The sequence below is a fragment of the Trachemys scripta genome, chromosome 7, assembly GCF_013100865.1.
Source record: "Trachemys scripta elegans isolate TJP31775 chromosome 7, CAS_Tse_1.0, whole genome shotgun sequence".
In the NCBI taxonomy this organism is placed as follows: Eukaryota; Metazoa; Chordata; order Testudines; family Emydidae; genus Trachemys; species Trachemys scripta.
In genome coordinates, this window is record NC_048304.1 from 97316937 (window position 1) to 97331392 (window position 14456).

Sequence of the window (14456 nt, forward strand, 5' to 3'; positions counted from 1 at the left end):
ATGTCGGTAAGAAGTGAGAATACTGACAAAGGACATACTTCGGTGGACTCAACCATATCTGATTCCAATACCAATCTGTTAGAGCTCACCCTGGTTATACCTGGCATAAGGTCCCAAATACAACTGAAACTACTGGAGATAACAGGAGAAGCCACCTCAGCATGTAAAGTGGATTGAAACGCAAATGTAGCCTTTGTTATAAAGGAGGAGGAGAAGGTGTCTCTGGCCACTCTGGGTATAACTTGAAAAAACAATGGATGTCCCACTAGGACACACTAAAATGCACATTTGTTTGTGCACCTACATTTTTGCAAGCAACTACTACAATTGTGCATACAAATCATCACCTGAGCTAATGTATATTGCAATTTGCTGAAGTCAGTTTCCAAACACAGTTACATGAACTGTGCATGCAAATATAAATATGCAAATATGCATGACCTCTGGAACTGTAGTTATAAAAAGTGTAGCCTTTTATATTTGTCAGTTAAAGGATGAAAGAAACTCATTAACAAAATGAACATTTCCCAGTACTCTTAATAAAATGAAACCTGTGTGGTAACGCTCAGGAAAACTAGAGGGACTGGAAAATTGAAGTCACCTAAAAGGTACAATAAGCACATTTTACAATTTTTTTTTTTTTTTTACAGTTAAAACAATATGTAGAGACATATGGGAAAAACTGGAATCGCTGCAGGTGAATATGGAGATATTGGGGCTAATAAGCACTTAAGAACAAAAAATGAAAATCCTGAACATTTCATAAACTACAATGACTTGTTTCAGAGTAGCAGCCGTGTTAGTCTGCATGAATCCTCAGCTTAACAGTTAAGAAGGATTTATAAGTATTAAGATTAATTAAAAGGAGTTTTTCTTATTTGTTGGTTCTAAATTTTGCCCTGTAAAGAGAGTCAACCCACTTGTTGACTTGAGTGTCCTTTGCTGAGAAAACCAGGACTCTAATGCTGATGACTAAGTAAGTGGAACTTTAATCACACCTTGGCTTGGTTTATACCTAAACCTTAGATCAACCTAGCTACCACATTCAGAACTGTGAAAAATTCACACACAACCCCTCTCCAGAGAGATGCAGTTAGCCAACATAAGCCCAAGTGTAAAGACCGCCAGGTCAATGGAAGAATTCCTCCATGGGGGAGGCTCCTACCTTTGGTATGGCAGTTTTCTAGGTCTAGAGGCCTATCCGTCTATACTTATTTAAAATATAAATCCCATTTATAGTGAACTTGTTACTTTAAATTAATTCTTAATATTGAAAGAATTTAAAAAAAAAAACCCTGATTGGCTAAGAATTGTGCACACAGTTAGTCTGTGCTAGAACATACTTAATACTAACTCATTATTCTCCTTCAAAACCATCCTTAAAACTCTCCTTTGCTGTGAGGCCTACAAAATCTCGATCACAGCTAGGCTGCTGGTGTGCTGAGACCATAGACCAGGCGTAGGCAACCTATGGCACACGTGCCAAAGGCGGCACACGAGCTGATTTTCAGTGGCACTCACACTGCCTGGCCACCGGTCTGGGGGGCTCTGCATTTTAATTTAATTTTAAATGAAGCTTCTTAAATATTTTAAAAACTTTATTTACTTTACATACAACAATAGTTTAGTTATATATTATAGACTTACAGAAAGAGACCTTCTAAAAACGTTAAAATGTATTACTGGCATGCAAAACCTTAAATTAGAGTGAATAAATGAAGATTCAGCACACTACTTCTGAAAGGTTGCCGACCCCTGCCATAGACTATCATGTTAACCAATATTGTTTCATTGTTTTCTTGTACTTCCCTGTCTCTCTATATTTGTCGGTTTCCTCTTGTTTTATACTTGGACTGTAAGCTCTCTGGGGCAGGAACGTTTTTTTTTGTTCTGTGTTTTTTTTGTTGTTGACTGGGACTCGTAGTGCTACAATAATAGATCTAATTCAAAATAATAATAAAATAATAATAACAGCAACAACATCCTATTCTCCAACACACCTGTTTGTATCATCCACCAGCTATGGCTTATCTTTTAGATTGTAAGCTCTTTCAGGCAGGGACTATCATTCACTACAAACATACAGTGCCTAGCAAAATGGGACTTGGGTGTTGGACAGACCTCGAATAGAATATAACAAATAATAAAACTAGAAGTGCTTTGCTGAAAAATATAAAATAGTATCCGCTTCTAGCTCTCACTAATGTAGTCACATTTATGGTGTATAAATACGAAAACCATGATTAGAATTTTGTTTTGAGGCCCTTTACATTTCCAGAAATGTATATAATAGCTATACCTGGTATAACAATAGCAATACAATTATTTAAACAAGTAACAAGAGATGAAAGCACCTTTCTGACATTGCTTTAACCTATTATTGGAAAAAAATTATAAAAAGCTAACAGAGTTGAAAACCGGAATAAAAAAAACCCCTCAATGTACTGCATTAAGATATATATAGTATACCAAACTTAAAAGGATTTAACTAACACGACATCATTTCACATATTAAAGAACTAGCCTTTAATCATGTGTAATAGTGTAGATGCAGGATTCTACCAATCCTTTTAGACTTGAGTGTTTACATGAAAGCAAATGCCATATGTCTTGAAGGAATATACAGTAGCTATTTTTGCCTCCAGAAGAGTCATGGACAATCAGCCTTTTAAACCTATTTCCAAGTTTAATCTTTATCTTTTTTCTGATCTTGTACACCAAGTCTACTAAGGAGTGAAATTCTAAATAAAAGTAGCGTAATGTATTATTGCCACTGTCGAATATCCTTTTTTAGAATTCTGAACACTGAAAACTGATTTCATTACAGATAAATGATAAATGTATCTTGTCTGTTCTTTAATGATAATTAAAGCTTATTGATCTGTCAACCGCCCCTGAGTGATTTTCTGGGGAGACAGCATGAGAAGATAAAGTTAATTTTTTCATGCCTTATGCAAAGTAGTATAATTGTACATTACATTGAAACAAGACTATTTTGATTTTATTTCCTGGAGCGGATTCAAAGAACGATAATATTAAAAACTGGCAGGAAATATCTAAGGGAAAAATGAATATGTAGTCGAGCGTTTTGACATTCTAAAGGAACCAACATCTAGAATTATACATCCTGCTAAATGCTGCCGTAATCCGAAATCTCCATTCACTTCCTCTAATAGTAAAGGTGTCAAGCTCACTTATCACAGGTGTAAATGGCTGCACCATATGGAAGGCAGTAGACAATCAGGCCCATGGAAACTAGAGATGGAAAGACTTATTACAGCATCTAATTCATCCCCCTACAGGATTTTTTTTTTTTTAAAGTTTCATCACAAACAGGGTTTTCACCACTTTCCCTTTGGAATCCATACGAAAATAAGTTGTCTAAAGCAGATAAATCCATAAAGATGGCATAGAGGGTGATATAAAAGTATAAAGAAGTGTTGATAAATTATATAACGATAGTCCAGAGATATCCAACAGCAAACACTGAGAAAGGAGGGGGAGAAGTTATTTTGCTCTAGAAATCAGGTAGATGCAACATTGTCTGTGCTCATTCACAAAAATATATGAGTTAATAAACAAGACAGTGCACTTTAGAAAAGGTAAGTTTTTGTAATCCTGGTATTTATATTGGTAAATTCTGAACGTAGGATTCAAAGTCAGATAAAGTACTACAATTGAAGAAAAATATATAAAAATATAATTGGCTTAAGCTTTTAAAAAATAAGTGCCTGAAATCATCCTTGTAAGGATGAGATTTTCTTAAATATGTAAGTGACATAGGAGCACAAGTGCAATTTTAAGTCTATAGGACTTATGAACTTATGGAAATCCCACTTCTGATTCCCTCTTAAAAGTAGTCTGATTTTCAACAATGCTGAGCACCCAATAGCTCCCTTTGCCTTCCATTTTATACTAGAAAGGCCTCTTTTCTCTGAAGAAAAGTCTGATACACTCTAATTACATTATCCTTCTAAATTACATCCCTAAAATAATCACTACAGTCACAAGTAAATCCAAAAGATTTAGAGGTTCAAATGAGTTTGGAGAAGAATCTCAAGTTCTAGAACTTTAGCTGACCCTTATTTTAAAAATCTGAACTTCATTTGTTCACAAAACTGGATCACATGAATAGGCTTCATGAAATTTCTGGCACTTCTTGCTTCCACTCAGGATGAAAATATTGTGAGAGTACCCTCCCTTATAATATTGTGACTCTTCTGGCAAATGAAATTCAATGTTGATAAATGCCAAGTAATGCACATTGGAAAACATAACCCCAACTATACATATAAAAAGATGAGGCCTAAATTAGCTGTTACCACTCAAGAAAGAGATCTTGGAATCACTGTGAGTGGTTCTCTGAAAATATCCACTCACTGTGCAGCGGCAGTCAAAGAAGCTAGCAGAATGTTGGGAAACATTAAGAAAGGGATAGATAATAAGACAGAAAATATCATATTGTCTCTATATAAATCCATGGTACGCCCACATCTTGAATACTGCGTGCAGATCTGGTTGCCCCATCTCAAAAAAAGATATACTGGAATTGGAAAAGGTACAGAAAAGGGCAACAAAAATGATTACGGGTATGGAACAGCTGCCATATGAGGACTTTTCAGCTAGGAAAAGAGATGGCTAAGGGGGGATATGATAGAGGTCTATAAAATGATGACTGGTGTGGAGAAAGTAAATAAGGAAGTGTTATTTACTCCTACTCATAACACAAGAACTAGGGGTCACCAAATGAAATTAATAGGCAGCAGGTTCAAAAGAAACAAAAAGAAGTATTTCTTCACACAACGCACAGTCAACCTGTGGAACTCTTTGTCAGAGGATGTTGTGAAGGCCAGGACTATAACAGGATTAAAAAAAGAACAAGATACATTCATGGACAATAGGTCCATCAATGACTATTAGCCTGGGTGGGCTGGGATGCCAAACCATGCTCTGAAGTGTCCCTAGCCATTGTTTGCCAGATGCGGGAAATGGGCGACGGGGGCTGGATCACTTGATGATTATCTGTTCTGTTCATTCCCTCTGAAGCATCTGGCATTGGCCACTGTCAGAAGACACGATACTAGGCTAGACAGACAATTGGTCTGACCCAGTATGGCTGTTCTTATGTTCTTCTCATCCTGGTCAGAATCAGGAGAGGCAAAGGATGTGTGGAAAACTCCCCCAGTTTCCCCCAAAAGAGAGTTCAGGGTTGTTTCAAGGTTTATGTTGAGCAAAGATTCAGTTTGATTCTACTGTTGTGAAATTGACCTGGCCATCCCTAGTTATCAGGTACCAAATAGATGTCCCCGACTACGCCACTCTTCTGATCAAAGGAGAATTACTGACATTCATACCAAGAAAATTAGAGTGACACATTAAGTCCTGTTTTACTGTGATAAAATATAGGAAATGATAATTTCAGACTTCTCATTTGTTTGGCAAAAATTCATTAAAAAGAAAAAGGAATCCTAACAGCATTTATTAATCAATTTTCTCTTCATTTAGAAGCATACAGTTTAGACAAATTGGGGGATTTCACTTCTATTTATTTACTAAATGTGTGGAAATTATTATGGACAAAAACAATCAAATAGGGAAAGGAATGCACTGTACACAATTACAATAACATTCATCCCCATTAAATTGTGATTCTATTCTAAGAAAAAAGAAATAAAGAAAAACAAAGGAAAATATATGACAAAGATTTAATCACAGATTTCAGAGATTCTCACTTTATCTCTTTAAGAGTTACAGTTCTCTGAGCTATGCGCTATGATTGCAGGAAACGACACTACTCGAAAAAAATAAACGCTGTTCTTGCAGAAATTAAAATATTAATATAACACTCATTTCATAAGTGATGCACTCATATTTGTCTATACTTATTAAAATCTTCTGCTTTTTACAAAACAAATTTTGGTAATTAGGTATACTAAGGCTTTAGAATTTGTACATTTATAATGCTACAATAAATCAGAACAGTTTGCTTTATATAGGTGCATTTTTATCTGTATCTGAAGATCTAAAAGCGCTCTGCATAGAGTAAATAATAAAGCCTCACATCACCTCAGTGAGAAACTAAGTATTACTATACCTCTTTTATACACAGATAAACTGAGAAAGGGAGAAGTTAAGGTGACTTAACCAAACTAATGCAGCAAATCAATGGCCGACACAGGAATAAAACTCAAGGGTACTGTCTCACAGTCTTCAGTTCTAACCACTAGACTACACTTTTCAGCAACTGATCGGGGAAAGCAACAAAGAGTCCTGTGGCACCTTAAAGACTAACAGATGTATTGGAGCATAAGCTTTCGTGGGTGAATACCCACTTCGGCATGCGTCTGACGAAGTGGGTATTCACCCACGAAAGCTTATGTTCCAATACATCTGTTAGTCTTTAAGGTGCCACAGGACTCTTTTTGTTGCTTTTTACAGATCCAGACTAACACGGCTACCCCTCTGATACTTGATCGGGGGAAAATAATGCTATGCAAAAATCTTGATGTAATGCTTTCCCTTCTAGCCACTTGCCCAAGCAAAATCAGTGTGAAGTGAGGGTACATTATACCCACTTGTATCTCACTCCCAATTCAAGCACTGAAACTTTCAAATTTATATCACTTGAACAACATCACGGAGAGAAAAACAGCTAAACATAAATACCTACATAAACATATTACTCTCAGCTATTAATTATTATGGAGAAAAATCTCAAATTATATTTACTAAACGAAAACAGTATTAAACAATCTTTCCGAAGAAGGCCTCAACTAAACCTAGATTTTAACACTTTGTGGTCATAGTCAGCAGCAACTCTAGAGAAATAACTCGATGGTCCTCTTATGATATTCCAAAAAGTCTCCCTGTCAAATACATAATAGCTATGATGAATCTGAACATGTGCTGTGCTAGCAATACAATGCACAGCTGGATTAATTTAGACATCTACTTCATCTTGTTCCACAGTATGGTATACATTATCCTGATAGTAATGCAAACCTTCAGGATCACTGTAACTTTATTGCTGCACTTCAGTTTATTTGTATTAGATAAATTCACTGATATTGGCCCTCACCATAATAGTGCTTTATTAATTTTTATTGTTCTATATATTTTTGAATTGTACAGCAGGGTTTTAAAAAAAAATCCCATACCAGTACATGGCATCCCATTCTACTGAGTCACAAATACAATGCTACCTATTTTTAATTTACTGTTCGGGTAAAATACATTAGGTACTCAGGTGATCTGGTTAGATGAAGCTATGTATTTTATTATTATAACTTAGTAGATCATTAGAATAATGCTTCACTATTCTGATATGAACAACAAAACACCTAGACACTCTTAATTTAAATCAAACTCAACAAATCTTTCATTTTATTCCCCCCAAATGCCACATTAACAAATAAGACACTAACATTTACAACTATTAATGCACTTAATTATGCTGCTAAAGTTTCCATTGGTTCTCCGAAAGATCTTGGAAGACATGTCTGGATAAACATTGCAAACAAAAGTTATTTCTTTTCTTAGCAGCGATTGAGAAACACAGGCCAGGTGCCAAATTACATTATTTAGAGCTGTACCAACTACTAAGGCAAAGTAGGATGTGAAAGATTTTATTTTGATGATGCTTTGCCCAGATCAAAAAGGAGATCCATATATAGGGAAAGAAAAGATGGAGTAATGAAACAAAATTTAAAAAAAACCTAAATCAAAGTAACAAATTAAACATAAAAAGTCCTAGAAAACCCACCATGTTACACTTTACCAGATGATATAAGCATGGAATAAATTTGATACAAATGTCTAAAATAAAGATAAAATTAGTCAATCTTTAAATTAGTATATGATTTTTGTAAACAAAACAAGCAAATGAGTTGCTTGTGAGTAAATGATTAGTAGCCACTTAATAACTAAGAAAACTTTTAAGTATGGTAACTTGAACTGAAACAGTTCTAGAAAGAGACAGCCATTTTGGGTGTGGTACCTGCAAAGTCAACAGGTGCTTTCTTTAAAATATTTAGAAAAACCTCTTCTGAACAAAATTATGTTTCCTTCTTGGGAAAAAAACCCCAAATGTCCAGAAAAAAATAAGTCCATATGAGCTATAAAAAGATGAGACATGTTTGACACCATCTGATCTTCAGCAACAGGATGCTAAATTCTGAGCCATTCAGGTATGTGTGAAAAAATGATCAAATAACTCTGAGGGAAATCAGTTCTTATAAAGTAGAGGATAATTCTGCATTTAACTACTCATTGTCACAGCTTCGTGCAATGATTGGCTGACATCTATGCTCCATCTGACAGCAGCAGATTGGTATTCTCTGCACACGTCTTCTCAATTCCTGTCGTCTATGTTTGCTGTCCTTTACAAATACACACAATGCATTATTTACTCAACTATAAACCTTTCAAAAACATTCACAAGCAGTACTAACCGTGTACAAATGCACCGGCATTTAGGAAAAATTCAGTATTAGGCTTATACAAGTGACTAATCTATTTACAATCAGCTCACAATGACCCTTTTTAATGATGTAAAAGATTGTCAACAACATGTTCTTCAATCAACAACCTTACATTTTTTTGTTTGCTTTTCTTTTTCTCAACCAAGAAGCCATTTATTATTGCATACGTGTGCCTTTTGTTTTCATTAAGGTAACTTTCTGTTAAGCATGATAGTTAAATAACTGCAGTGTGAACTGCAAGTGTGACTGAGAACAGACCAAAGCAGCCTGATGTGTTAGTATTGCACAGAAATATTTTTCTTCATGAACAGCAATTTAGCAAAAGGAATATTATCATCAGTATAGAAACTAAAGCTCCCAGAACACCAGCAAGGACAAAAAAGTGCTTGTTTAAAAGAGCATGAGATGTTATTCACTTCCATTTATTAAATGATTCAACATTGCGGTATGCCTGCAACTAATTAGTATGATCAACACAGTGTGAGGCAGGAACAAAAGCAGATGAGCTTTCTGAGATATATTGATGTAAAAGCACAAATGAGTATACATTTAAAAAACCTTCTCCTGTAATTTATAACCTTCACATACTGATCATTCCTTGACGGGACTTTCATCTGACAAGATTGACTTAAATGTCATTTACGATTGGGCCTCTCTCTAGATATGAGATGAACACCAGGCTTATTCACTTATTAGCAGTTAATAATTTACTTTTCTTTAAGGTTGTATTGTATAAAACATCATGAGAAATGAAACCTCAGTTACAGGCAAGCAAGGATGGTTTATGTACATATAAGAGGAATACATCTGTGTATATATAGATATATATTTATAGATATACTTGCTAAGTCATATACTCACCATTAGCACTGCAAAGTTACTGAAGTGTGTACTCTGAATGGTGGTAATATTGCCTGCAGAGCTAATTATGTGGCACCCTTCTCCACACCAGCCTCCATGTCCATCTAGAAGGTCAAAATCCCAAAAGGCTGCAATGGGGTCTATACCCCTTGCAAAGTGTCTCAAACCTATAGTAAGAGGGGTGGTGAGGTTTCCAAAACTGCATCCATCTGCAAAAGCAACAAACCGGATCAGAGAAATAGAGTGGAAAATCCTTTACCGCTGAATGCTGTATATTCACAGACTCAAAAATGTACCGAACTATGGAAAACCAAGCAATATAGCCACATATTCCTGTCTGTATGAATTAAAACAAATACAGAAAAGTTTACTACAGTTTAAATTAATCTGAATGACTATTTCAGCTTGTTGAGGTGTCCGATTGATCTGATCATCATTAATAAAGCTAGATTTGTTATCTTAAATTAAGACACGTTATACTATTTACTCATGTTACTGAAAAAAGAGCAGTCTCTTAGTATGATTAATAGCTAAGGCAGTTTTGCCCTTTTAAAGTTACATTAAAATGTTGTTTTAAAAGCAAATGGAAATGTGAATACTATTCAGAATAAAATAAAACTATTAAAATTGCCTGGGTGGCTAATTAACATAATTAGTCACAGTTCTGTAAGATTAATCACATTGAGACAAAAGCCTCTAGCAACACCTATTTTAGGTCCTTCATATCAAAAAGTATGCTGGTGAATATTAAGATACATGCAACAGGGCATTAACACCCCCCCATCTTAATATTTATCTGAATCCAGAGTGATGGTATTGCAATTTTCCTTGTATAGATTAAAACAAGGTTCTTTTCTATTTCACCTTGGTTTGAGATATAAGCTTCTGTCACAACAACATAACTAAATTGTAAAACCCAATTTGCATTCTGTTCCTACAATAATTAATTCTCTTATGGACAAATTAATTTGAATACAATCATACAGATATGAATAAAACCAAACACTTGTGTTAAAGAAACAGACAGACCCCAGCCTCTCAACATACTGTACACTCTGCTGCTCCATTCTCTACATAATCAAGTATACCGTAGCTTTCAGATTAAAAGAAATAATGAATAACACTCCTCACCTATTTTAGCAAAGACAGCTGGTGTGGTAACCGTCCTACGTTTACCGTCATCTGCAAGATTTGATGAGTTTCCCGTGCTAGGAAAGAGTTTTCCATTCCGAAAGACAATAAACTGTAGCTTGCAAGTGGAGTTATCAACAGATTGCAAGGCTGAAGACTGAGAGAAGACAGACTGTGGCAAATGAACTGAAGCTACTGCTACAGCATTCTGTACAATGAGAGGAAAAAAGAAAAATTTAAAATGCAAATCACAACAGGGTTGCTTTCAGTATGTTTTAAACTCCTGTACAAGAAATGTATGCTGCCTCCCTTTTCCAACAGACTAGAAGCAACCAAACAAGCAGGAGCGTGGTAACCATGGGAATAGGATTGGTACAGTGCATATTAAAAGGAAAAACGTTTTGATTGAATGTGTGAGCCTATATGGTCAAGCTCCCTGCTGCAGAGGTGCAAATGGTTCTTACCATGCCTGCTAGAGGGTCCATCAACACTGCAGATCTGATTTAAAGAGACAACCTCTACCAGGTTTTCTCCTTCACTTAAAACAGAATCAGACAATTTACATGAAAATTTTGCTCTGAATGGGTACTTAAAGAGTACTGGTATAATTTTATTAATACAAAAATTACATCAGTGGAGAATTCTAAACAGAAAAAATGCAGTGTAGTAAATATATTTTATGGGTAGTATTTCATTCTTGTTTCACATAAAGAAAATTATTCATCCAACTCCGTGTTTTAGTAAATCTCGCATTATAAATATATCAAAGTACAAATGTAACAGAAGAAAGCAATGTTAGTATGAGGTGAATACAAAGACTGTCAGATCACGATAATGGCTTTGACTTGTGAATGTGTTATACACCATTATGCGAGTAGAGACTTCACTTACAAAATGAATATAAACACACCAAAATGAATGTTATGCTGATTTTTCTCATCATTCATTCCTCTTCCTCCTGCACAAGAGGCAACCTTATCAGTAAGCACTGAGATACGTACAAGAAAAAACAAAAGGGGAACAGAGGGTAAATAAATAGGACAAGAGATTGGCCTGAGTCTATTTATCTGAAAAGTCTATTTATTTAAAAACAAACAAATTGAAAAATGTTCTGAGTAATTTACATTCCCCCAAAGGCAAAGTACAGCTTCTGTGCACACAATTTGCATAGATTATCACAATTTACTTATAGCACATGTGCAGTACCTCTTCAAAAATTAAGAATCATCTTCCCAATCATACAGACAAACATGACATTAATATATTTATATGTGTGATAGATAATACATAATGCTACTCAGGTGAGTGAGCTGAAAGGCTACAATCATGTAACAGAGGGTTCTTGTGACATCATAGTACGGGAGCAAAGATTGAGTGGCCTGTGATGTCATCACAAGTTTTAGACGCATGGGTATAGGCTTATTCACAATTCTCCTCTGTTGCAGTGCACATTCTGGAAGCGTATCAAGATTTTTAACATGACAAAAGTACTTAAAAATTACATAAAAGTCCTCCTGGACTGGATGGCATTTTCTTATCTGGAAGATGCCATTTGTTAGATAAAGACATTTTGGAAAAACAGAACAAAAAACAACAGGGGAAAATCTTGTAGATATTTTTAATCTCACCATTAGATTTTAAAACAGCTGAGGAAGAAGGCATTGTTAGAATGCTGGAATTGTGACATTAGCAGTAACTCAGTCAATCATTATGCACTCAACTTCCGATAATTTTTATATTGCAGTCCCATTGATTATAACGCTGTAAAATTTCTCACTGGTTATTCCCTCATGCTTTTAAAAAAAGTCATATTTCACTGTTATGATATCATACAGTAGCTGTGAAAATATGAACCTCTGATGACATCACCTTAGTCACAAAACTGTTTTCAACAACTAGAAGTAAGGATTTTTAACTAGGTCCATTCATCAAATTTCAGCAAGTACCTATTGAGGACTTCTCTAGGGTTGCATATGAGCGTGAGCAAGGTTATAATTTATTTATATTGTTCTTTTATTATTATTACTGTGTGCTGGAAGCAAGAAAAGCACTAAATTACACAAATTATTTAGTACATAAAAAGGAGAAAGCTAGCAGCTCTTGAATAAGATTATGATAATGAGACTGACTCCTAAAAGCATTGGGATAAATAATGATGTACCATAGCTTGACAAAAGCAGCCGTGAATAAGCTGGATGAACACAAGGGGTTTTATAGAGTATTTACTGAGATAGAAAACTATTAAGCCAGTGTGATTCTCAAGCTCTTCCATACTGTGACTCCATGTTACAGAGGGGAAAAAAAAGTTATGGATCCTCCTTTCCCAACAAGGTGTAAAGGAAAGTGGTAATAATGCCCTTGAGCTTGCTCAGAATCCCCATATTGAGAACCCACGATCTAAGCCAATCAGACTTGGAATGCTGTCCATGTATTGCAAATGATTTGTGGAAATACCTACACTTGGAGTGGATATACAGGGCATGTGGTGGGGTTTTTTTTTTTTGGTTGGTTTTTTTTTTGTTCCCTGATTCAAGATGTGTAAATCTAAAGAGCAAATACTCATGATTATGCATTCAAAATTTGCTTTCCATGGATACTCTGCAATGATAGATTAAAACTGGCTGTTTCAGCACACATTCCTGCCAATAAACTCATCTGCTAGAATATTCATGGAACACACACACATTGCAAGTGCCTACACATTCACATTGCTGTTTCAAAATATGAACAAATATTTGTGAACAATTTTTACATCTTAGCCAAGTGAGAACAATTTTTCAATGAGCATTACTCATATGGGGAAGGTGTACGGTACACCAGAACTGTCTCCCTTCTGTAAAAGAGGAGCCAGCAGAGTCTTGTGGATAAAGCACTGGCCTAGTTGGAAGACTTGGCCTCTATCCTTGGCTCTGACGTTAACTTTCTGTGTAAGAGCAGGTAAGTCACCTCTCTCTCAGTTTCCCCACTTGCAAAATGCAATAATGATATTCACTTTCCTTTATAAGACATTTTGAGAGCACATGGGGTGACCAGATGTCCCGATTTTATAGGAACAGTCCTGATTTTTGGGTCTTTTTCTTATATAGGCTCCTATTACCCCCCATCCCCTCATGATTTTTCACATTTTCTGTCTGGTCACCCTAGAGCTACAGCTAAAAAGTATTATAGAAAAACAGTTTTATTATTATTGATGATATTAATATTACATCTGGGGAGACTTATGACTGAATGAATCAAGTGCCAATTGCTGTACTATATGTAAAAATGATTGTTATGGTTTAAATGAAGACATTTCCCCTGTTACAAATTTTATTTAATTACTATAGTATAAAACTGCATATGTGTGGCACTTGACAAAATTCAACTAACAGTATTTATTATGAGAAGGAGCTCCACCGTTATGACAGCAATTATAACACTGCCCTAAAAATGCCATCTGGTGTCTAGCAAGGGAACTGCAGCTTGACAATGGTGTGCAGATTCAGCAATGACACCTGGCATTTGCTCAGGGAAAGGCAGGAAAAGCTGCCAGCTTGTGCAGTTTATTTAACCATTAAGATTTACACACTCGGTGGGCTTTTGCAAAATAACCATGTAGATAATCCAGTCATGACAGCAGGGTTGTTTGCATTCCATTTCTCACGACTGTATTCAGACTAGACACACCCTTCAAAAGGGGAAATATTAGAGCAATTGGAAACACTGATTGGTTGAAATCAAAATGTTCTGTGGGAATGTGTCAACTTCAATGAAATTCTGATGGAACCCTGCCTGCCAGGAATGTTACAAAACCCACCTGGTTTCTTGCCAGCTCACCTGCCTAGCTCTTCAGCAGACCACCAGAGGAGCTGAGAGCCTGCAAGCCCTGGCTCATGGCTTTTCAAAATCCAGGGCTCCTAGAGTTCCTGGCTCTTGCACAGCCTGCCAGGTGGACTGTCCTGGAGCCAAGGCTCCCAGCCTCCTCCTCAGCCTGGAAGCCCTGTG

General features: G+C 35.8%; 1 protein-coding gene across 2 annotated transcripts in view; it reads right to left on the reverse strand.

Annotated features, from left to right (window-relative positions):
• ADGRA1 (adhesion G protein-coupled receptor A1) overlaps positions 1 to 14456 on the reverse strand; it is a 458486-nt gene that overhangs the window by 67659 nt on the left and 376371 nt on the right. The window contains exons 13-14 of one of the 2 annotated variants that reach the window (XM_034776097.1): positions 10473 to 10680; positions 9342 to 9550 (exon numbers count right to left, since the gene is read on the reverse strand). In XM_034776097.1, coding sequence (XP_034631988.1) covers positions 9342 to 9550; positions 10473 to 10680 — 417 coding nt within the window. Of the gene's footprint in view, positions 1 to 7996; positions 8356 to 9341; positions 9551 to 10472; positions 10681 to 14456 lie in introns of those variants that run through there. The other variant, XM_034776098.1, reaches the window with a different exon arrangement.